The 24350-nt window shown below is 45.9% G+C and overlaps 1 protein-coding gene across 1 annotated transcript; it reads right to left on the bottom strand.

Moving 5' to 3' along the window:
* Window positions 1-18044: 18044 nt before the first annotated feature.
* On the bottom strand, window positions 18045-24321 carry Ceacam4 (CEA cell adhesion molecule 4). The gene is made up of 3 exons (NM_173339.2): window positions 24177-24321; window positions 23047-23406; window positions 18045-18216 (listed from the first exon to the last, which is right to left on the bottom strand). The coding sequence occupies exons 1-3, from the start codon at window positions 24238-24240 to the stop codon at window positions 18212-18214; spliced, it is 429 nt and encodes a 142-aa protein (NP_775461.1). The 5' UTR covers window positions 24241-24321; the 3' UTR covers window positions 18045-18211.
* Between the last annotated feature and the right edge of the window lie 29 nt (window positions 24322-24350).

Here is a 24350-nt window from a genome sequence, read left to right as displayed (position 1 = left end):
TCTTTAACCACACCCAACAGATTTACAAATCTTGTAGTATAAAAAGTTCACATAATAGTCTTAGCAAATCAAGAGATAAGATTTATACTTTAGAAAAAGTTTAAAGAGTTAAAACAAAATAAATGTATGAGGTGAGGAGCAATCCCAAACGCCACTGGGAAGTGCCTGTCCTTCAGTTTTGGTTTGTTCCTGTCACACGGTCAGGTGGTCTGTCACAGGACAGAGACTCTGGAGGAAACCTTAAAACAAACAGGCTTGGGTCTGACTTTATTAAAGTAGAACATCATAAAACAACCTTTTCATATGATCCACACATAGAAGACAGGTAAATCCCTGTAAAAACTGAATCCAGGGACCAGAGCGAGGGACCAGATCGGGGGACAGGAGTAAGCTGAGAACCAGGAAGGCTCAGAGATAAGAGATAAGCCCTGTGATGGTGAGAGGACACTGCTGAGGGAGCTGAGAGACTCAGCAGGCAGCAGGAGTGTGCGCACCAGAGCTGGTCTGCCCCTTCCCTCTCTCCCTGACCCGCACTGCTCGGCTCCAGGTGGCTCCTACACCTGCAACAAACTTACAGCTTCAGCAGAAAACACAGATCCTTCAAAGAGTTGTTTAAAAAAGCTAGAGTCTGGGCTGGAGAGATGGCTCAGTGGTTAAGACCACTGACTTGTTCTTCTTAGCTAGGCCCTGAGTTCAAGTCTCAGCAACCACATGGTGGCTCACAACCATCTGTAATGAGGTCTGATGCCCTCTTCTGGTGTGTCTGAAGACTGCCACAGTGTACTTATATATAATGAATAAAGTAAGTCTTTTTTAAAAAGGAAAGACAGAGGGGTTGAGGATTTAGCTCAATGGTAGAGCGCTTGCCTAGCAAGCGCAAGGCCCTGGGTTCGGTCCCCAGCTCCGAAAAAAAAAAAAAAAAAAAAAAAAGACAGAACCTTCACACAGTCCCTGGGGACCAGACAAAAACAAATACTTGGTGGTGACCTTCTGAAGGGTTAAAATTTCTAAAAGTTAGTCATGAACAAAGTCCAGACATGCCTGAGAGAATTTGAGATAGGGCTCACTGGCCCGACTATCAACTCCCAAGGACACTGGCCATCTGGAGCCACCCCCTCCCCTTCCTTCACTCCCTGAGGATGGGTCATCCCCCTGCTGCAGTGAGATGAGTTGCCCTGCCCACATTGCTGAGATGCTAGATTACACGTATGCTTTGTTGATGTAACTCCATGCCAAAAGTAACTCTGCACCCTTTGTATTAGCCAATTATGTGTATTCACACGAAACCCCTGGTTTTCCCTATATAAGCTCCTGCCTAGAGAGGCTCGGGGCTGGACTCAATCTCCTGTGTGAGATACGTGTCAGCCCCAGATCTCGTAAATAAAACTGCCTCTTGTTGATTACATCAAGACCGGCTTCTCGTGTTTCCTGGGGGTACCTCAACCCGTGACTGGAGCGAGAGTCTCCCCAAGTCTGGGGGTCTTTCACTTCGTTCATATACCCAACAGCTAATTTTCAGCACCCCCGTGGTGCCTCTGACTTGGGAATTAATGCTGCTATCCAGCTTTTCCAGGAGTCCCACAGATGTGTGTGCAGACAAACAGGATCCTCACTAATACCTCCTGAGGTTCGCCGTCACCTCTTTTCTCATAGTCTAGGCGTTGAAAACCTGCCAGTGGGTTCCTCCAAATGCTGGGCATATCTGATTTCTCCGTTCTCAGTACACCAGGAACCTCCTGGATCCCAAGGCTGGCCAGAAAAACAAGGTAGGTCTGGTTTTGCAATCCAGGTTAAATCATAGGTAGTCTCCTTCTTTGGAGACCTTAGGGCTGCCTTTAGATGCTGACATTTTTATCATGGAAATCTTTACATTAAACATTTTAAATGCCATATTTAGTAGCTGAAGAGTTTGAGGACCACCTATTAAGTACACACGAGTTAAACAAACTTTGTTTTTAGTTACTTGCTTAAGGCTTAACCTTGAAAACACATACAGGTGTCTCAATAAAGATTGCCACTAAATGAATTATATAACAGCTTACAAGTTAGTAACTTTTTAAAAGATTTATTTATTTATTATATATAAGTATGCTGTTGCTGTCTTCAGACACACAGAAGAGGGCATCAGATTCCATTACAGATGGTTGTGAGCCACCATGTGGTTGCTGGGATTTGAACTCAGGACCTCTGGAAGGACAGTCAGTGCTCTTAACCACTGAGCCATCTCTCCAGCCCCAAGTTAGTAATTTTTAATAAGATTAGGATTTTATATCCCTGTTAAGTTTGAGACTTAAAAAATCTGGACTGAAGATTGAAGTTGACATTTGAATTGAAGATCCTTTAGGATCTAAAGAAAACTTTAAGCCACAAATGCAGTGCCCAGAGAGGCTGGTAGCCTGCCCGATCTTTTCTATAGTGGGCTATTACAGAATATCACAGTTTCCTGCACACTTGGTTTCTGCAAATAGCTGTCTTTTCAAAGTCAGCTAAGAAAAGGAGGCTAGGCTTGCATGCTGAGTCGGTCGCTGTGAACCCAAATAGACTTTAGGAGTTTGTCCACCTGAGTTATCAAACCTTATTGATCGCACACATGTTGTTTATTATTCAAAACTTTCTAGAAGCCTCGTGTTGGAGGCCTGTTGTTGCTTCCTTAGTCTGAAATGGTAAACTGAGGGCTCATTAGGACCAGGAAGTTTTACAGGTGTTACTCTATTTGGTTTATATCACACGTCATCTTAAGATGATGAAGTCACACTGTCTGTCCCCTTTGACCTTAGTAAAGATGGCCACTGATTGTGTGGTTGCTACTTAAAATATCCATTTTTTTAGTAGATCTATTTCTAAACTAGACTTGAAGCCAAGTTGCATACATAGTATATTCTAAACAAGAGTTGAATCCCATATATAGCAACCTGTAGCAAATTAGGATTACACACGTGTAAGTTATTTACTCTAAGCCTTTTATTACAGATTGTAGAGACTTTTAAAACCATACCCAATGATCTTACAGACCTTGAGATGGAGTTTACAGCAGAGTTTTAAGAGGGTTTTTTTTTTTTCAGAGAGCAAAGAAATCATAGAAAAGATTTTTTTTTTTTGGATCTTTTTTTTTTTTCCGGAGCTGGGGACCGAACCCAGGGCCTTGCGCTTCCTAGGCAAGTGCTCTACCACTGAGCTAAATCCCCAACCCCTAGAAAAGATTTTTAAGAATAGGAAGTAGAACCTCAGAAAGTTTAGATAGAAGAGATTTTAGGCTCGCTGGTTTGCGCGGTGGCCAGGTTGTTATCATATGAGAGAATTTGAATATGGAACTTGCCACTCTTTGGTTGTAGATCTGTATTGAGGCCAAGCTGTTTGTGGTTAAGGAGGAGGTTGTTCCAAAACAAAATTCCAGGAATTCCTCTAAGCTCCAAGAGGGAGCTGAGAGAGCTTAGTGGCCAAGGGAATGCAGGCAGCCTCTATGGAAGAGGCAAGGGAAAGGTTGTGGTAGTCTCCTGTGGGAAAGAGCTGAGCTGGGGGTGGACAGTGTTGTGACAAGAATTTCCATCCAAGCAGAAGGGGAAATTTGTCTGAGAAAGAAATATTCGAAAGTGCAGAGGAAAAGCATCCCCTGTTATTGTGATTGGACTCAGGGAGGGGCAAAAGGAGCTTCCTGGTATGCCAGTGTGGCTTTTGTAGTAATACACACATCAGGCAGCTTGGGAGAGAGAGAGGTAGAGAAAGAGAGAGAGGGAGAGGTGGAGTGAGAGGGGGAGAGAGAGACACACACATAGTGAGTCACACAGAGAGACAGAGACAGAGAGATACACAGAGAGATTCACAGAGAGAAGAGCAGCTGAGGTTTATGGGGGAAAAGGACAGGCTAAGTGTCTTTCATAACTTGGTTGGGTGTAGCAGGCCAGTGTGGGAGAGATGGCGTAGGGTGTAGACAGCTGTAGGAGGTGGAGAGAGAGACTTACAGAGTAGAGAGGGAGAGATGAACAGTTAGAACAGGGAGAGAGGAGCAGCAGCTGGAGAATCGGACACAGGAATCAAATTTGGTGCTTGGCAGAAGCAAGCAGAAGCAAATGAGACATGCACACCTTAGGAGAGTCAAATCAGCGTCTTGGTTTCGAGCAGCCATTCCTGTGGTCTCCTTGTCAGCTTTAGTGATGATGTGAGATTTGCCTGGAAAAAAATAATAAAAGGATCTGTGAAAAGAGGCTTGGGGCTAGCCACGGCATGGGTGGGAAGATACAGCGGATGTGGGATTCCACTTTTTTTTTCCGGAGCTGAGGACCGAACCCAGGGCCTTGTGCTTGCTAGGCAAGCACTCTACGGGATTCCACTTTTAACTGCGAACGTGGTTCAGGAGGGAAGCAGGCTGTCCTGTGTACTGCTGCTCTGGCTGGACTGTCTTAGAATTCAGTGTCCGCTGTGGTCTCCGTGCTTGGCCATGGGGAGTGACAGGAGAGCGCAGGGCTTCAGAGTATGACTCTGGAAAGAGATGGAGGGGCTCATGGTGGGTGTTCTCAGGTACTGGTTAATTGTTGGGACCAGGGCCAGGATTGAACAGAGAGCACAAGATGAAATAGCGCCACAGAGCGTAAGCGATCAGGGAAACTCTACATTTATTTCCTGGCATTTCAGGAAGGCCAGATGTCTGAAAACACCTTTCCTGATGATTTTAAGGGCTGCACCGTTAGAGCCTGGCATGGAACCTAGGTTTTCCACCGACACCAAGTTGTTTGGAATCAAAAACTTCTTTAAAGGTCACCACAATGACTCTTCAGAGAAGTTGTCATCACTAAACCTACGGACCTGAGTTTGATCCCTGGACTAACAGGAAAGAAGAGAGCAGACTCTGCAGGATGTCCTCTGAGCTCCACAGGTGCGCATGTGCACCCCACATGATGGATAAAATGAAACAAAGAAAAAAAAATAGGGCTCATTTTAAATATAGCAATTCTCTACCACGTGGGCTGACACTTGCTCGCATTTAATATGAGAGGTTAAGGTTCACTCCTCATCTCTGTGACTTGGCGTCCCCCCCCCCCCCCGCCCCTTCCCAGCACGTCACCCTTCCAATGAGAACGGTTACACATGTTTTACCAGTCACAGTCACAAGGTGGCAGCACTGCCTCACTGGCGTTTCCTAGTGAGCTAGGCAGACAGGCTGTTAGGATTAGAAAGGATGCATTAGGTGACAAGTCAACTGTGTCATTCTGCCTGTCCCCCGACCCCTCACTCTGGCTCTCTGTAGAGTGACAGAATTGTGGTCAGCGTGAAACACTTGCATCCAGATTAGAAGACACTTTAGAGACGAGCTTACAGACCACACAAGGTTGTTGTTTAAATACAGTTCTGATACTTCTAGTGGGACCTGAAAGGCCCTTCCCTTCCCTCCCAACATGTCTGTCCCTTTGCTGCTCTGGTCTTGTTGCTTAGGCTGGCCCCAACACATCCACCCCGATGCTACGATTTCATAACACATCACTGCTGGGTGGTGATGGGTCACATCAGGTAACAAGGCTTTAAAGATCTCGATAGAAAATGAATCCCACCTGTGTTGATTTGTGGCCAAAGTGAGAACAGAGTAGAGGGAGAACCTAACCTGTCTGGTGTAGCTATGACTTTTTTTCTTTTCTTTTTTTTTGGAGCTGGGGACCGAACCCAGGGCCTTGCGCTTGCTAGGCAAGTGCTCTACCGCTGAGCTAAATCCCCAACCCCTGTAGCTATGACTTTAACATACAACTTTTTCTTTCTGTTTGAATTCTTCTCATACAACATATCCCGATCACGATTTCCCCTCCACCCCTCCCACTCCCCTCCCTTCAACCCCCTTCTCCTGGGGATCCTCTCCTCCTCTGTTTCTCTTTATGAAAGGGCCTCCCAGGGATATCAACACAGCATAACAAGTTACAGTAAGACTAGGCACAGACTCTCATATTAGGACAGGACAGGGCAACCCAGTAGGAAGAAAAGGGTCCTGAGAGCAGGCAAAAGAGTTAGAGACACCTCTCTCTCTCTGTCTCTCTGTCTCTGTCTCTGTCTCTGTCTCTGTCTCTCTCTCTCTCTCTCTCTCACACACACACACACACACACACACACACTCACTCACACACTCACTCTCACTGTTAGGAGTCCAACAAGAACACTGAACTACATAGCAGTAACCTATTTGCAGAGGACCTAGCACAGACCCATGCAGGCTCCATGATTGTTGTTTTAGTCTCTGGGAGTACATTTCAGCCCTGCTTAGTTGATTCTGTGGACCACGTTCTTGTGGTGTCCCGGATGCCTCTGGTTCCTACAATTCTTCCTCCCAGTATTCAGTGGGAGTCCTGACCTCTAAGGGAAGGGATCTGACGGGAATGTGCAGTTTGGGCGCTCTCTGCACCGGTTTTTTGGGTCTCTGTTCCTCCATCAGGTGCCGAGGAAGATTCTCTGAGGCTGTATAATTATAGCAGGATATCATTAGGAATAATTTTGTTGACTGTTTTCTTTTTTGTTTGTTTGTTTGTTTGTTTGTTTTGAGACAGGGTTTCTCTGTGTAGCCCTGGCTGTCCTGGAACTTTGTAGACCAGGCTGGCCTCGAACTCACAGAGATCTGCCTGCCTCTGCCTGGGATTAAGGATGTTCACCACCACAGTTAGGCTGATGTTTTTTTCTAGCCTAGGTCTCTGGGCTCTCCAGCTTCTGGTTCCTGGTCATCCAGGCAGTGTCATGCATGGGCTCCCTCTGTGCTGTGGGCCTCAGAGCAGACCAGTCACTCAAAGCTTGGCCGCTCACACAAGGTCTGTGCATCCATTAGCCTTGCACATCCTACAGGCAGGATAGAATGTTTTAAATTTTTTACTTATTTTTGTGTTTGGGTTGGTGTCGGAAGCTGACTGGTTATAGAAGGTGGCAGGTTCGAGCTCCCAACCCTCCATTACTAGGAGTCCTTGCAAGGATCACTCTCATAAAATCCTGTTTCCACAGCATTCCGTTTCACATTGCCACCCCTTCAGTGCCCTCCAATTTCTTCATTCTCCCCACACTTTCCCCTGGATCTGTCTTGTTCCCAATTTCTCCCTCCCTGAGTCCTGCAAAATCTATTTTATTTCTCCTTCCCACTTACTTAGCAGCTAGTATCCACTCATGAGTGAATATATACCACATTTATCTTTCAGGATGAAGGGTACCCCACCAGGATGACTGTTTTTTCCTAGTTTATCCATCGCCTGCCAATGTCACGATGCCTTTTTTTTAAACAGTTGAGTAATACTTTATTGTGTAGCTGTACCATATTTTCTTTATCCATTCTTCTGTCGGGGGACATCTAGGTTGTTTCCAGCTTCTGGCTATTATGAATAAGGCTGCTATGCACACAGAAGGGCAAGCATCCTTGTGGTAGGAGGGAGTGTCCTTTGGGTATTTTCCCATGAGTGGTGTGGGATTGTTCCTCTTGCTCCACATCCTCGCCAGCGTGTGCTGTCACTTGAGTTTTGATCTTAGCCACTCTGACCGGTGTGAGATAGAATCTCAGAGACATTCTGATTTTCATTTCCCTGATGACTAAGGATGTCAAACATTTCTGTTTCTTGGCCATTTGTGATTCCTCTGTTGAGAATCTTGAGAATCTGTTAGATGTGTACTGCCTTTTTTTTTTTTTTTTTTTTGGTTTTTTGGTTTGCCGATGTCTAGTTTCTTGAGTTCTTTATATGTTTTGGATATTAGTCCTCTATCAGATGTGGGGTTGGTGAAAGTCTTTCCACATTCCGTAGACTGCTGTTTTGTCCTGTTGACAGTGTTCTCTGCCTTATAGAAGCTTTTCAGTTTCATGAGGTCCCATTTATTAGTTGTGGATCTTACTGACTGAGCTGCTGGTGTTCTGTTCAGGAAGTCGACTCCTGTCCCAATGAGTTCAAGGCTGTTCCCTTTTTCTGTTCTATCAGGTTCAGTGCATCTGGGTTTATGTTGAGGTCTTTGGTCTACTTGGACTTGAGTTTTTGTTTGTTTGTTTGTTTGTTTGTTGTTTTGAGACAGGGTTTCTCTGGGTAGCCCTGGCTGTCCTAGAACTCACTTTGTAGACAAGGATGGCCTTGAACTCAGAGATCTGCCTGCCTCTCTCCCTCCAGAGTGCTGGGATTAAAGGCATGAGCCATACAACCTAGCAGACTCAAGAGTTTTTTTGTTGTTGTTTCATTTTTTTTTCAGGAGGATAAATAAAGGATAAAGGATCTATTTTCATTCTCCTCCATGTAGACATCCAGTTGAACCAGCACCATTTCTTGAAGATGCTTTCTTTTTTCCCTTGTGTATTTCTGGCTTCTTTATAAAAAATCAGGTGTCCATAGGTGTATGGATTTATGTTTGTGTCTTTGTTTCTATTCCATTGATCAACCTGTCTATTTTTATGCCGATAACACAGTTTTTTTTAATCATTGCTGTTCTGTAGTAAAGCTTGAAGCCAGGATGGTGTAATCCTCCAGACATTATAGACAGTTTTTTTTTTTTTTTTGATTCTTTTTTTCATGGAGTTGGGGACCGAACCCAGGGCCTTGCGCTTCCTAGGCAAGTGCTCTACCACTGAGCTAAATCCCCAACCCCGATAGACAGTTTTTAGCTGTTCTGGGTTTTTGGTTTTGTTTTGTTTTTCCATTCGAAAAACAATGAGTATTGTTCTTTCAAGGTCTGTAAAAAGTTGCGTTGGGATTTTGATGGGAATTGTGTGGAGTATGTAGATTGCTTTTGATAAGATGACCACTTTTACTATATTGATCCTACCAATCCATGAGTATCGGAGATCTTTCCATCTTCTGATATCTTCTTTAGTTTCTTTCTTCAAAGACTTAAAATTAATTTCACACAAGTCTTTCACTTGCTTTGTTAGAGCAACCTCAAGATATTTTGTATTACTTGTGACTTTTATGAAGACTGTCATTTCCCTAATTTCTTTCTCAGTTTGTTTGTGTTTATGTATAGGAGAGTTACTGTTCTTTTTTTTAAATTTATCTTGAATCCAGTTACTTCATTAAAGATTTTAATCAGCTCCAGGAGTGCCCTGATAGAATTTTTGGTGTGCCTGTACTCAGGTGAGGTCAAGTGAAATCTTAGAGAAGACTAGAGCCTGTGATTCAGCAGTGGAAGGAGGGGGCGGAGCTGAAAGGTTTAGAGGGAGGAGAGAGAGAGAGAGAGAGAGAGAGAGAGAGAGGTGATGGGAGAGACAAGATGGACCCTGAAGGTGAGGATGATAAGCCAGAAACGTGTGGTGTAGGAGCCATAAGTCACGGGATTTCTTAGATGGACAATTGAATGACGTAGAGCACGTTTGCCCAATCTAGGTGTTCAGCTTCTGTTTATATCAGTTGAGGTTTGAGTTCTTTGTGCCATCATTTGGGGGCTTGAGGATTTACTGTTATAAATCTGGCTGGTAAATTACAAGTTTTCATTTCATGGGGCAAAGGAGACCAGAGCGAGCAGCAGTCAGTTTCAGGAGGCTGGCTGCAGGGGGCAGAGGGTGAAGTGTGAACAGTTCCTCAGCAGCTAACCGGGAACTGGGACAGACCACAGTGGGGCTCCCCATGGGGATGGGAAGATCACCTTGGTGGGGGCCTAGTGGTCATATCATGGATTGTGTATATATAATTATATATATACATATATATGTAATTACACACTATAATGGTGGATGATCTTTTTGATGTTCTTGGATTCAGTGTGCAAGTGTTTTACTGAAGATTTTTGCATCTATGTTCATGAAGAAAATTGGCCTGTAATTCTCTTTCTTTGTTGAATCTTTGTGTTGTGTGAGGTGACTGTAGCCTCATAAAATGGAATTTGGCACTGTTCCTTCTGCTTCTATTTTGTGGAATAATTTGAGAAGTATTAGTATTATTAGCTTTTGTTAAAAGTCTGTTGGAATTCTATGCCAAAACCATCTGGCCCTGGGCTTTTTTTTCCTCCCTGTTTGGGAGACTTTTAATGACTGCTTCTATTTCCTTAAAGGTTGTGTGTGTCTATTCAAATTACTTACCTGATCGTGATTTACTTTGGTAAGCAGTATCTATGGAGAAAATGATCCATTTCTTTCAGATTTTCAATTTGGTGGTGAGCATAAAGAACTTCTTTATGATTCTTTTTATTTCCTGTTGTTATGCCTCCCTTTCTGTTTCTGGCTCTGTTGATTTGGACACTGTCTCTCTGCCTTTCAGCTAGTTTGGCTAAGGGTTTGTCTGTCTTGCTGATTTTCTCAAAGAACCAACTCTTGGTTTCATTGGCTCTTTGTATTGTTTTTGTTTTTATTATTGAAATCAGCCCTTAATTTGACTTTCTCCCTGCCATTTACTCCTCTCGGGTGTGTTTTCTTCCTTTTGTTCTAGAGCTTTCAGGAGTGATATGAAGTCGCTAGTACGAGCCTTGACCCAGTGGTCATTGAGGAGAGAGTTGTGCAGTTTCCATGAGTGTAGGCTTTCTGTTGTTTCTGATGTTGTCGAAATCCAGCTTCAAAGTGTGGTGGTCTGATAAGATACAGGGGCTATTTTATTTTTCTTGTATCTGTTGAGGCTTGCTTTGTGCCTGAGAATGTGGTAAGTTTTGGAGAACGTTCCCTAAGGTGTTGAGAAGAAAGTATATTCTTTTGTGTTTGGATGAAATGTTCTGTAGATGTCTGTTAGGTCCGTTTCAGTCATAATGTCTGCTAGTTTCATTGTTTCTCTGTTAATTTTGTCTGAATGACCTGTCCATTGGTGAGAGTGTGGAATTGAAGTATCCCACTGCTAACGTATGTGGGTCCATATGTGATTTAAGCTTTAGCTGATTTTCCTTTACAGACACGAGCACCCTTGTGTTTGGAGTGTAGATGTTAACAATTGAGAGCTCATCCTTGTGGATTTTCCCTTTGATGGGGTATGGCGTATCCTTCTGCATCTCCTTTTATTACTGTTGGTTCGAAGTCTCTTTTGTTAGATATTACAATGGCTACACCAGTTTACTTCTTCGGTCCATTTGCTTACAAGCCATTTTCCTGGCACACAAATGAATGTGAATACGTGTGTAATATCCCAGTTATCAAATGCATGTTTTTTTCTTCTAAGAATCTATTTTTATTTACTTTACATCCTGATCAGCCTATCCCCTCTCTTCCCAGTCCCACCCTTGCAAATGCTTTAAATCCTAGTTTTAAAATAAACTTGTTTTTACGACACTTTTACTTCATCTGTTACTCTTATTCCCAGAACAAGAACCACCCCCTAAAAATCTATCCCAAGTCAGTGTGGGGAGCTGGCCCCGCCCATCGGATGGGCAGGGCTGACAAACTCAACTACCACCTAGATACAGATCAGGACTTTGAGCTGGCCCACTCCAACATCTACCCCACCTATGAGCTGCTGGAGCATGTGTAAGGATTGGTCCTGCAGAGCCTGGTGCCCTTGGAGGTCAGAAGGACACAATGGGTCCCTCGGAACTGGAGTTACAGCACTGGGACCTGAGCCTGGGACCTCTGTAAGCACAGCGGCCCTGCCCGTGGGCTTAGCCTCCTTGTCATCTCTCGGGAGGCTCTTGGATGAATTTCCGTTTTATGGCATCCTTGTTCTTCATTTGTCCAAAGGACAAAAGTAATTATGGCCTCTTACTGCTTCTCTGCAGATACAGGGTTTGTCACTGTAGAAACTCTCGTGAATAAGAGGTGCTATCCAGACAGGTCCCCCAATCTCAGGCTCAAGATGAATTCTCCTGTCTCCGATTCCCAAGTAGCTGCGGCCACAGATGCTTGAGCCCCTGGCTGCAAATTCTTCTTGTAGTTTCCCAACTTGCAAATCATCTCACAAGAATTATCTGGTTCTTACCAGAGTCTTGGAAGGCTGGAAGGCGAGCGGTTGTCTGGGCAAGAAGTTGTCTTTCTGTCTTCCAAACAGAGCGTTTGCTGTGGGCTTCATTAGTGCCTCCTCACTCCCAGTGAGGAGGTGGTTCAGGGGCTCCGAAACAGAAGTCCACGGAAGGCAGGCAGACAGATGGTCAGGAAAAGTTTGATTTTGCAGTTTTTTTAAATGGAAAATTGTGAATCAGGCAAAAATGGGTTTCCTCATCCCACCACTTGGAGACATAGACACAGCTTAGCCTTGTTCATAGTTTTCCAAATTGTAGCTTAATTGTATTATCTCATTCTGAAGGACACAGTCTAAACTGTGTCTTAAGGCTTCCCTTTCTTCTCCAGAATCTTTTTAAGATGGTAGACTACAATGTGGAGATTGACCACCCCCCCCTCTCTCTCTCTCTCTTTCTCATACACACACACACACACACACACACACACACACACACACACACACACGGTTTTAAATCTGAGCTCTGCATGTGAGAGATGGTGTGTGACATCTATCTTTCTGAGTCTGGCTCATTTTCCTGTGAGTGTCACGATTTCGTTCTTCTTCATGACTGAATAATATTCCATTGCATGGCTGCCCCACAGACAGTCCTTACCTGCTCATCCGTCGAGGAGCATTTGGGCTGCTTCCACTTCCTGGCCACTGTGAACAGCACAGCAGCAATCACACTTGTCCCTGCATCTCCAGTGACTGGAGTCTTCCCGGCAAATGGTCAAGAGTGGGCTAGCTCTGTCACAGGGGCGCTCTGACTTTAGCTTTCTGAGACCGATGTACAGATGGTGTGCTGGCTTACACTCCCTCATTCCCTCCCCACGTCCTTTCCAGGAGGATGCACTGCTGTCCTTAGTTTTGTTGCTGACGGCCATTCTGACACAGGAGATGGACTCTAAAGCAGTTTTACTGCGCATTTCCCCACGGCCTAGGGCTGAGGATGCTGAGGGCCTTTTCGGGTATTATTTTGGTATTTGCATTTTCTTTCTGAGAACCATCTGTTTAGGTCTTTAGCTCACTTATTGATAGGATAATTTTGTGTGCGTTTAATCTCTTTCTCAAATGGTCCATATATATATAGTGTGTGTGTGTGTGTGTTTATGTGTGTGTATCCTGCAAAACCATTTATACTGTGACCTTTAATGGAATATATATACTTCCAAAATAGGCGAAATTGCAAAAATGAACATCATCCCCCTTCAGGTGCTTGCCGATACAAGGTCGAGTGAACCGAGCAGACAGCGCTCCAAAGAAGGGATCTAAAAAGCTGATGTCTATTTTAGAATGGACTCAGCAGCCTCAGCCATCGGGGAAACGCAAACTAAAACGATTTTGAGATTCCATGTCACCGCAGTCAGAATGAACACACGAGGGAAACAGACGACAGGAAGCACCGTTGAGGATGAGGCCGTCGATGGCAGTGCAAACGCGCTACGGAAACCAGCATGGAGGCAACTCAAGAACCTGAAATAGGTTTCCACACGGCCCAGCTACACCGCTTCTGAGCAGAAGTCTGAAGAACTCTAGAGCCTGCTTTAAACTTTTTTTTTAAAGCAAGCTTAATTTTTTCTCAGCATACCTTAAGATAAGATTTAATTAATTAATTGACTAAATGATCAAAGTAAATCTTATCTTAAGGTATACTGAGGAAAAGCCCTGTTTTCCAGACAGGGCTTCTTTATGTAGCTCTGGCTGTCCTCACTCTTAGGACTGGGCTGTCCTCAAACTCACAGAGATCCACCGGGCTCTTCCTCCTGAGTGCTGGGATTAAAGGAGTGCTATTGTACACATGTATTTCTGTGCAGGTGAGTGCAGGTGCCCCAGGAGGCAGGGAGGTGTTGTGTCCCCTGGAGCTGTGGTTACTGGCTCTGTGTCAGGTACTAATCTCAGGTTCTCTGCAGGAGCAGCAAGTGCTGTCACCACGGAGTCATCTCCCCAGCCCTCTCAATAAAGCCTTGAAGGTCTACAGTAGTTTCCTAACAGGAAAGCTGAGAACTTGGCTTTTTCAAAAAGATCCAGCAGGTCTGGAGAGACGGCTCAGTCATTAAAAGTTCAAACGCACAACTGGAAAGACACTTGTTAGTAAGGATACAAAACCATCTTTGAGTTCAGTGCTGTCTACAGTGTCCTGTCTTAAGTCTCTGCTGCTGGCTTGTTGAGCTCTCCCAATACCTTCCATTTTCAGTGCATCCTGGGCTCTCTGCTGCTTTTGTCATTAGTGTCCTGTGTGGTGGCATCTGCTGGTGCTGATGCTGACAACAGAGACCGTCACTGTCAGCTTCACTCAGTGTTTGCCCCCTCTCATTAACTTCTATTCACTTTAAACGTGGACTCAAGTGTCTGGAGAGATGGCTCAGTGGTTAAGAGCACTGACTGCTCTTCCAGAGGTCCTGAGTTCAAATACTGGCAACCACATGGTGGCTCACAACCATCTGTAATGGGTTCTGGTGCCCTCTTCTGGTGTATCTGAAAAACAGCTACAGTGTACTTATATAAATATAATAATAAATAAATCTTAAAAAAAATGAACTCAAAGAGTTTTTCCTGCTGTCTGTCCTGGCCCTGTATGATAGTCATTCAAGAATATATTTTTTAAAGATTTATTTATTTATGTATATGAGTCCTCTATCAGCACATGCAGAAGAGGCCCCTGTGTGCCAGAAGAGGGCATCAGATCCCATTATAGATGGTTGTGAGCCATCATATGGTTGCCAGTATTTGAACTTAGGACCTCTGGAGGAGCAGTCAGTGTTCTTAACCACTGAGCCATCTCTCCAGCCCAGCAATATTCTTCTGTAAGACATTTCACACAGCCCCGCCCAGTTTCTCCAACCAACATATAAACATGTCCTCCTTTTCTTTGACTGTTAACCACAGGGGTGTCTTCCGAGTCTTTCAACAGCTGCTCGTTTTGAGATAGGGTCTTGCTGTGCTGCTCAGGCTGACCTCATTTGCCATCCTCCTGCCTCAGTCTCCTGAGTATTGATATTATCAATTTGAGACAGCATACCTGTCGTCTTTGGCATTTTCAGCAACACCGCTCTGCACAGCGCAGGGTAAGCAACAGCACACAGTGAATGGTGCAGGTAGGGACTGGCCACATGTGGGCACCGTGGGTGTCTGCGAGTCCTGCATCAGATCCACACCCAGCCCCTTGTACTGCCATTTATGTTTGCTTTCCCGAGGGAATCTGGGCATGCGCAGCCCCCCGCAGAGACCTAATGGCAGCTAAGGAGTGCTGAGATGGGGATCACACTGGCTTTGTGAGGGGGATGGTCTCATGAGAACAGCCATGGAGCCGTTTGCTGTCACAGGGCACTGGGGCCCCTGCCTGTGACCCCAGCATGCTCGACAATGAGGCTGGGGTCATTGCCTCCAGCTCCAGGAAAGCTTGGGCCACAGAGTGAGACTTCATCTTGAAATCTAAATCAAACAGAACAAGCCAGGAGAAGTGGGGCGTATCTGTCGTGTCTGCACTTGGGAAGCAGAGGCAGAAAGACCAGGGTTCAAGGCCATCCTTAGCTTCGAAGACACTTGGGCTACGTGAGCCCCTGTGTCAGAAACAGTGTCAGATGATGGAGGGTTGTTTGCAGTCTGGTTGTTTCCAGTTTTCCTCTGATCAGGGCTGCTGTGATGATCGTGTGCTCGGCTTAGGTTTATTTCCCATTTCTGGTCATTTCCCCAAGGCTGTGGTTGAAGGCTGGAGAGTCGTTTGCTGGGAAGTGGCGGGCTCTCTAGGATAATCTGAAACCACTTCCCAGTGCCGTTAAAATGACTTGAATTCCCACTGACAGAGGGGAAGAGGAAGGGTTTTGAACTGGGCAATGAAGTGGCTATTGTTTTAGTAAGGGTAAGTGTAATGAGTGTGTGTGTGTGTGTGTGTATGTATGTGTGTATATGTGTATGTGTGTGTATGCATGTGTATATGTGTGTATGTGTTATATATGTGTATGTGTGTATATGCGTGTATGTGTGTGTATTTGTGTGTGTGCATGTGTGTGTATGTGTATATGTGTATGTGTGTATGCGTGTGCATGTGTGTGTATCTGTATGTGTGTGTATGTGTGTGTTTATGTATATGTGTGTGTGTGCGCGCGTGTGTGTGTATGTGTGTATGTGTGTGTATGCGTGTGTATATGTGTGTATGTGTTATATATGTGTATGTGTGTATATGCGTGTATGTATTTGTGTGTGTATATATGTGTGTGCATGTATGTCTTATTGTGTATATGTGTGTGTTTGTATGTGCGTCTGTGTATGTGTCTGCATCTGTGTATATCTGTATACATGTGTGTGTTTATGTGTGCCTATCTGTATGTGTGTCTGTATATATGTTTGTCTTTGTGTGTGTGTGTGTGTGTATGTGTGTGTATCTGTGTGTGTCCATATGAGTATGTTTGTGTCTCTGTGTGTCTGTGAGGGATGTGACACCCACACATGTATATAAGTGTATATGCATACACACATGTGTATATACAGACATGTATGTATATATATATATATGTGTGTATATAAAAAAAAACTGAGGTAGAGGAGCATGGAGATGGCTCAGCCCTTGAACGCACTTGCCACCAAGCCTCACGACCTACCCGAGTGGATCCCTGGATCCCACATGGTAGAAGAAGAGAACCGATTCTCACAAGTTGCCCTCTGACCTCCACATTAATGCTATGTCACGTGCACCCCTCCCCATATAAACACACGTATATAGAGAGAAACTGAGGTAAAACTAAAATCTGCCGATGTGAACCGGGGCCGTGGTGCTGTGACGTTGCTTCTGTGGTGCAGGTCTCACTCTCCGAGCCTCCTGCGTGTTAAGCGCGCGTCTTCTCTGGACCACTCTCTAGTCTGTACATTTTTCCCCTTGTGTCACGAGGGTCTTGCTTTGTTGCCTATGCTGGTCTCAAGCTCTTAGCTCAGACGATCCTCCTGCATCAGCCTCCTCACTAACTGGCAGGCACAGACCACCTCGACTTACAACCTGAGTTTGGTCAATGTGTGATGCCGCTGGACTTACGATGTGTGGTCTGACCCTCAAGTCCCTTCGGATCCCTTTGCAGCAGATCCCGCCTTCATGTGTCAGTTCCTTAAAACTGATTAAAACCTTTGTGTGTGTGAGCCTTTTGCCTGCATGCTTGCCTGCGATCACCTGTGAGCCTTGGTGTCTGAGGAGGCTAGGAGAGGAGTTGGAGCTCCAGGAACTGCAGTCATAGACAGTTGTGAGCTATCAAGTGGGCACCGGGAATGGAACATGGGTCCTCTGGAAGGGCATCCAGTGCTGTTTACCTGAGCCATCTCTCCAGCCCCACAAGTGTGAATTTTTAGCACCATTAATTGGAATTGTCCACTGTCCACAATGTAGATGGCATCATCATTTATATATTCATCTTTCATGAATATATAGATTGGCCATCAGGCAAATATTGTCAACCATACACAGTTTGTGTCCTGCCTCACAGGGAATCATGGAGTTGCCCTGATCTAGCTGCCTTGGGAGATATGCATTATGGGTTTCCAGGCTAGAGTCTGTGATTCCTGGGGATCAATGTGTACCTTTCAGTTCCTGAGAAACTGAGGCCTCCCCTCAGACAGGGAAACACACAGGTCACCCGTGTGTCTCTGTATTCCCTAGAAGCCAGAGAAACAAATCAAAGTTTGGCAGAACAATTGGTCTTAGACGTTAATCTGTGTACCCTTCGTGACTTGCAAACATCACTGTATCAAGGCAACTGCCATTCTATTGTGTTTCTGGCAAGAGTGTAAAAAGTTTGATTGCCAGCCAGGCGTCGTGGCACATGCCTTTAATCCTAGCACTTGGGAGGCAGAGACAGGTGGATCTCTGAGTTCGAGGCCAGCCTGGTCTACAGAGCGAGTTCCTGGACAGCCAGGGCTACACAGAGAAACCCTATCTCAGAAAAAAATCTGATCACTTGGAATAAACTTGTCTCAGCCTCAGTCTTGCCAGGGCTGTTGGGTACATCCCTTCTGAGCATCGCCAGGTGACGCTGGCTGGGTAAGGAAGCAATGTGCACTTACAAGTGGAGCCCTGAACAGGGACCCCGAAATATGGGTATCTATGAAAAACTTTTAAAAAGTAAGGAGAGAAACCCCTGGGGGTGGTGTGTACACAAGTATAATCAGGCAGGAGACTAAGTGATCGTTGGTGAAACTGGTACAGGCAGAGCCGAAGGAGCCGACATTTGTTTGTAGAAGTTTTGCTGACTTTATTGCTGGCGGAGGGAGGTGAAGCGGGACACCATCAGCCGATGAAATCTCTGGGGTTCACGAGTGAACATCAGCCTTCTTTCCCAGAACTTGGTCCCAGTTAGGAAGAGCAATCAAAGGAGAATTAAATGCAAGTGATACTTTTAGGCTGTGGAAAGAAAGAAAAACAGTGAGAGAGAAAAGGGACACCGTTAAAATTAAAAGTGAAAGTTTTCTGGGAAGAGCAGAGCTAACACTGAGAACAGAAGCTGGATTAACCCTGAGGATCCGTTATCTAGTCTCTGTGTGCGAGGAGTTGAAGGTCCTCATCCTCCTCCTTGTGGGGATTTTGCCCCTGCACCTCCAGCTCCAATTCCCTCTGCTCCCAGCCCCTGTCTGTCAGTCAGGTCCTGATGAGGCGGGGACTGTCTGTCTGAAGCTGCTTCACAGCATCTCTTGACTGACTGCTTTCGATCAGAAAACATTGTTGCAAAGGTTTCTCATTCTCTGTAAAAATTAACTCTTTTCAGTCACCATACTGGTCTCCCAGACCAGAGACCCTGTACTGAGCCCAGGCATGGAAGAAGACGTGGAAGGATTTTTTTTTTTCTTTTCCCGGTGAGTGAATGCTGGATCCTGCTAACCTAGGGAAATGAGTTAAAAACTATAGTCCAGTTCATTTAAGACTCTTTAGCCTCCCAAGCAGGCTTGTACTCAGCATGGGCCAATCGTACAGCGTCTGCTTGATTCTGTTTCTGGCTATTTTGTTCCCTCTGACTGGAGGATCTCAGCAAAGCTTGTCTGACAGGGGTGACACTAAATAAGTGTAAAAGACCGAGTATTCAACAAGTTGTCAGGACCAAGCTATTAGAAATCCAGAAGATCATGTGCCCACGGCTTTTGAAGTGTTAGCAGGAGAAGGCATGCATAGTAATGCTAGTGACTGATGACACATCCTCCTGAGGCTTGGGGACAAACAAACGCTTTGGCACTGCAAAACAAACGCTTTGGCACCACATTCTGGGAAAAGGGCAGAGGAACTTTCCTAAATGACCCAGGGCTCGATGAGCCACATCTAGACTTTTGTTTCTCATCTTCTGCAGACCGCCAATCGCCTGGCGGGTGATGGAGAGGCGGGATCTCATCTTCTGCAGACCGCCAATCGCCTGGCGGGTGATGGAGAGGCGGGAAGATTATTGTCACGCAACTGGCACGCTGAGAACCCTAGGGAGATGCTAATGGTTACCTTCTCCTCGGTGCGATCTTGGGCCTCCGTAAACTCAAGGGTCATCTCTGACTGTAGCCCTCCAAGGGCAGACGGTGCGTCAACTGTTGGCAGTCACTCAATGAGAAGGGGGCAGATAGTGATGTACGGGCTGTTCTATTCCTCAGGAGAGGCTTCTTACAATCTTAGGTTAAAGGGAGGTCTCTACGCCATTCCTTTGCATCCATGATTGCAAAAGTTCTGCCCCCTCTATTAACTCAGCCATCATTGGAAAGTTATGCCTCAAGGAAGGCAAATCCTCAACTTGGTACCAAAACCTCGTTGCTGCTGCTTCAGGGAGAGCTAAAGGGCTGTTTCCTCTTGCATTTATTAAATGCCAATAAAATAAAATAAGATTATTAGCAACATAATAAATATGATAATATAAAAATTACTAACAACATAATAAAATAATATTGCTAATATTGTAATTACATTACATGGGTAATACCTCGTGCCTGCTGAGACTAATAGAATGCCAGGAAATTTATTTTCTGAGGTATAAATTGGATTAACTCCTTATGGATTGATTACAGCTCCTGAAAAAATTAAACCTACTCCACTACTGCAACCTTCCTGTGAAGTCCTTAAGGGGGATCCTGAGCCTTCTCCCAGAGAGCGGACTGAGCTTCCTCACAGATCATCACGGCAAGCTGGAAACGCTCACCTTCAGCACAGCTCAGATCCATTAGCTGTCCCTGCACTGTTAGGAATCCCTCCCCCCAGAACCCCCACAGGATTGCTGCGGGACCAATAGAACGGATACATCTATTAGCCCCGAAACATGTTCTATTTTATTTCCAGAAAGAACCAGGCTCCAGGCATTACCCTCTGCACAAGTAGTATTTGTAGACGCCACAACTGTGTAAGGTTTCTAGTGGTGTTTCCCGGGTTTCTCCTCACCTGGGTGCCTCTGCACAATGGATGAGATTGCTCATGACTTACATCGCCTCACAATGGAAGCCTCAACCACTGGACTCAAACTCAGACTCACAATGCTCAGTGCTGGCTGGGCAGTGTCTAGAAACAGTGCAGCTCACTTCCTCCGGCACTTCTGCTCGTTTTATTACAATTAATTCAACAGAAAAAGCAGACGCCAGGAAATCCAGTCTATTTTGGCCATATCAGGTCACCTTCTAATCTTCCAGGACCTTCGAGGGAAATGCAAAGACAGATCCCCCCTTTAACACTAACTCTTCTCCTAGGAATTAACAACCTAAAGAAAATACAAGAATCCCACATACACTTCTATCTAAACACTTCAGCATTAAAACCAGTCTGCACCACCCAAAGGGCAGGCTGTCCTGATAGTTAACGGGTGTCCTGCATGTGTAAGAGTTAATACCCACCTCTACCCTCTTATGCTGGGACTCCCCACGGATTATTGCCAAGTCCTATCTGTCACATGGGTGCTCCTTATGTCCCCAGATTTGGGAAATTAGAATGTGTTTGTGTCATTCTGGACACTTATACTTTTTTTTTTTTTTTCTTTTTTTCCGGAGCTGGGGACCGAACCCAGGGCCTTGCGCTTCCTAGGCAAGTGCTCTACCGCTGAGCTAAATCCCCAACCCCTGGACACTTATTCTTTACTCATTACTACTGTCCCCCATCTGGAGAAGCAGTTAAGGATGTTAACCCCCTTTTACTCAGAGGTTTCGCTATTTTAGACACCCGTAAAACATTAAAAACTGGGCACGCCATTGTGTACAAGGCCAAGCGTTTTCTGGAATTTGGCCAACAGTTTGAGGTAACCCACATCAGAGGCGTCCCATAGAAGACTCAGGGCCAGTCTTTTGTGGAAAGAGCCAATGGACAACTTCAACATTATTTTAAAACAAAGGAGTGGGAGGAGGGTGGTGTGGCTACTCCTCACAGAATTTTCTCTTCTGTTTCATATATCTCAAAAAAAAAATTAAATTTGGGCAAGGATGGCAAAACCTGCTGCAGAAGGAATTTTGAGGCCTCCCTGAAAACATTCAGTCACGGTCCATTAGAGAGATGTTATATCATGCAGATTCAGAAATTCGCTGGGTCTGAGGGCATGTGTGTATAAAATGTAGCAAAGGCTTTTGGTCCTTATTTTTCTGTCTGCCATTGAACCGTGGCCCGTAGGAATGCCCTGGGAATTTGTCGTTGCTGTTGTTACACTGGGAAGCCTTAAGATTAATTTGCTACTCTGCATTGTCTACAGTAAAGATTGACTTGCATCCCCTGAAATTTAGAAAACAAAAGGGGATGGCAGGGGCTCTTGGATTCAGCCTGGTCCTAAGAAGCACACATCTTAGGTTTTCAGGTTAGAGTCCATGGCTCCTGGGGCCCTTTCAGTTCAATGCCCTCCCTCAGGTAGTGGAGTCACTAAGCTCTCCTTGTATTTCTGCATTCTCTAGAAGTCAGCAAAGCATAAAGACCTGGGCAGAACAATTAGTCTTAGACATTAATCTTGGGTACCCTGTCCAGCTCGAACCTGTCATTGTATCCTGTCAACTACCACTGTACTCTTCCTGGTAGCCACCATTACATTCTGTTTCTGACAAGGGTATAAAAAAATCTGATTTTTTGGTATAAAATTGTCATGGTCTCAGCCTTGCTGTGACCTCCCTCCTACCTGACCCGATTTTAATCTCCACTGACCCCGTCAGGAGACTCTGGCTCAGTAAGTAAGGTCAGGGTCAGTGGGAGAAAGCAAAGCCTTCTCCTTCATCCTCTGGTTAGGGGCAACCCCAGCAAACCTGGGAACCTGTGATTCCGCGTCCAGTAAGAGGATGTGGGCTGGGCAGGCCTGGGGCTCTATTGAGTAAAGCTGACTTACTTCATGACAGTTTCATTTCCTGGACCAGACTTCCACTCTAGCCGCACAAGCCTGAAATGGACAGCTCTGAACCCACAGATCCTCTCCGAGGCAAGGACACCTCATAAGGTCTGCAGGGTGTGGCCCTGGACAGATAAGCTCGTGCCACCCAGGGCCTGTGCGACCCTGCCTCAGTTTCCCTCTAACAGGACACATGGTAAATGATCATTGCCATGCCTGGGAATTAACCTTAAACAGGAACAACGACCTGACCTTCCATGAACCAGAGTCGGTGACTACTTGCTGACAGGAAATGATCCCTGGGCTGGACACCCTGGAGAGCAAGGAGCTGCCACTGTGCACTGTCCCCTCCCGTCTTTTCAGGGCTCTCGGTGACGTCTCATAGGAGCATTGGAACAGTTGGCTGGCCGGCTTTCATACCTCTCCACCTATGTGAGCACACTAAGTCTCAGAAGGAGATACCCAGGTGAGCTGCCTCAGACATGGCTCTCACTAGGCTGACTGTCACCAGCAGATAGGCCATTGTCCCTGTCAGCTCTGACAAGAGGTCAAATTTCAGCCCAGTCTCAAAGCCTCCCAGGCTCCCTGCGTCCAGGCTGGGACAGAGTCTGGAGCAAAGCCTCTGGGAGAATCTCATGCTTCCCTCAGCCAGGCAAGCCTGAGTCCTGAAGGGTCCTTCTCAAGGCCACGTTAGGATAAGCGTCCTAAGATACTGGGCAGAGTCTGACATCCTCAGACTGAGTTCACCGTCTCTTCTCTGAAAGAGTGGGTCCAAGCGAGGCATCCCGGTTTGTTTCTGTTCGTCTCCACTCGGCGTGTCCTGTACTAAGTGCTCGAACCACAATGTGGGGGGCATAGTAGAGTCATCTAGGATTGGCAGTTCTGTGTGTGAACCCACGACCCGGAGGTTACAGAGAAATACTTACGGTATACACGAAATTGCACAGACGTTTGTATAGGATTAAATTGTTGATCTATCACAGTTAGTGTGTAGGCTCCCTCGTCCTTCTTGGTGACATTTTGGAAGAACAAGGATCCATTGCTGTATATTGTCTCTCTGCCGCTGTATGCAGGTCCTGTTTGATGCACATTATCGGATCTTATATATCGTGCAATTTCACTGTCTAGATTCGGAGTGGTTCCCTTGTACCAGTAAAAGACTTGGAACTCCTGCGGCATATTGTGAGCGAGTAAAAGAACGCTGTTCTCCTCAACAACGTTGGGTGGCACAGCGTCTACGGTGACTTGGGCAGTGGTGAGAGGGCTCCAGTAGGTTAAAAGTGAGGCTAAGAGGGAGGAGAGAAAGATCTATCAATATCAGGACCTTCGCAACTCTCGGCCTTGCTGTGAGCGAGTGTCCTACTGGGTGGCGGCCAGCATCACCTCCGTTCCTCAGCAGTGCTGACCCTTCCCCCTGTAGGAAATGGTCTCTTGGAGTTCACACAGGTCCTGCTCACTGCCCTCAGATCCCTGCTCACACACAGAATCTTTGCTGAGTGTAGGGTATCTTCTCTGACCTCCTCCTCTAAAGACCCCGAGTCTTCATTTTCTGACCTTTGCCTGCTTCGTTTCTCCTGAAGTGTTTGTCCACCCGGCCCCACCTTCTAGATGTCCTCGCTGGTCTGTCTCTCTGATCAGGAGAACCAGGGCTGTGAGGAGGACCAGTTTGATTTTGGCTTAACCCCCGCTGCCTGGCACAGGCTCATATACCTGCGTGAGAATCAGTGTCCCGGAGGCTAGGGTTTATTTGCAAACTTCTCAGGGTGGCATCCGATGATGCTGTTTACTTGCCCCAGTTGGGTTTTACACGGGGTCACCCTGACAGAGCTGTGGACTTCAGTCTTCAGGATGCCCTGGCCAGTGCGATAAACTTAACAACGGGGAACAACGGAGTTTCTCCTCACCACTTGCCCCTTCACATTCACCCAGAGCTTCCTGTTGCTGTCAGGCTTCAAGCAGAAGCCAGATGTCCCTCCTCAGGTTCCTTTCCTCTCCCAAAAGACCCCATCCAGTCTCGGAGCTCCCCTGCTCTCTACCACGAGGAATGTCTCCTTACCTGTGAGCAGTAGTCCCCTCCAGGGAATCTGCCCTCTGAGGAGACGAGCCGAGGCTAGCTCCATAGTCTCTGCTGCCTGCTAGGTTCTTCTCTGGGGAAGAGATTTGGCTCCAACACGGCTGCCTGCCAAGCCTGGCTGCTCTGGTAGCCACCCTGCTTTTCATAGCAGAACCG

Source organism: Rattus norvegicus, chromosome 1 (genome assembly GCF_036323735.1).
Source record: "Rattus norvegicus strain BN/NHsdMcwi chromosome 1, GRCr8, whole genome shotgun sequence".
Lineage (NCBI taxonomy): Eukaryota > Metazoa > Chordata > Mammalia > Rodentia > Muridae > Rattus > Rattus norvegicus.
This window is presented reverse-complemented; position numbering and strand designations above follow the sequence as displayed.

Bases quoted from the DNA above. Each gene is read 5' to 3' on its own strand.
- Ceacam4 (NM_173339.2), bottom strand. From the start codon at position 24,240: ATGGAGCTAGCCTCGGCTCGTCTCCTCAGAGGGCAGATTCCCTGGAGG. The intron at 23,407-24,176 runs GTAAGGAGACAT...CCTCCCTCTTAG, and splicing joins GAGGGGACTACTGCTCACAG to CCTCACTTTTAACCTACTGG.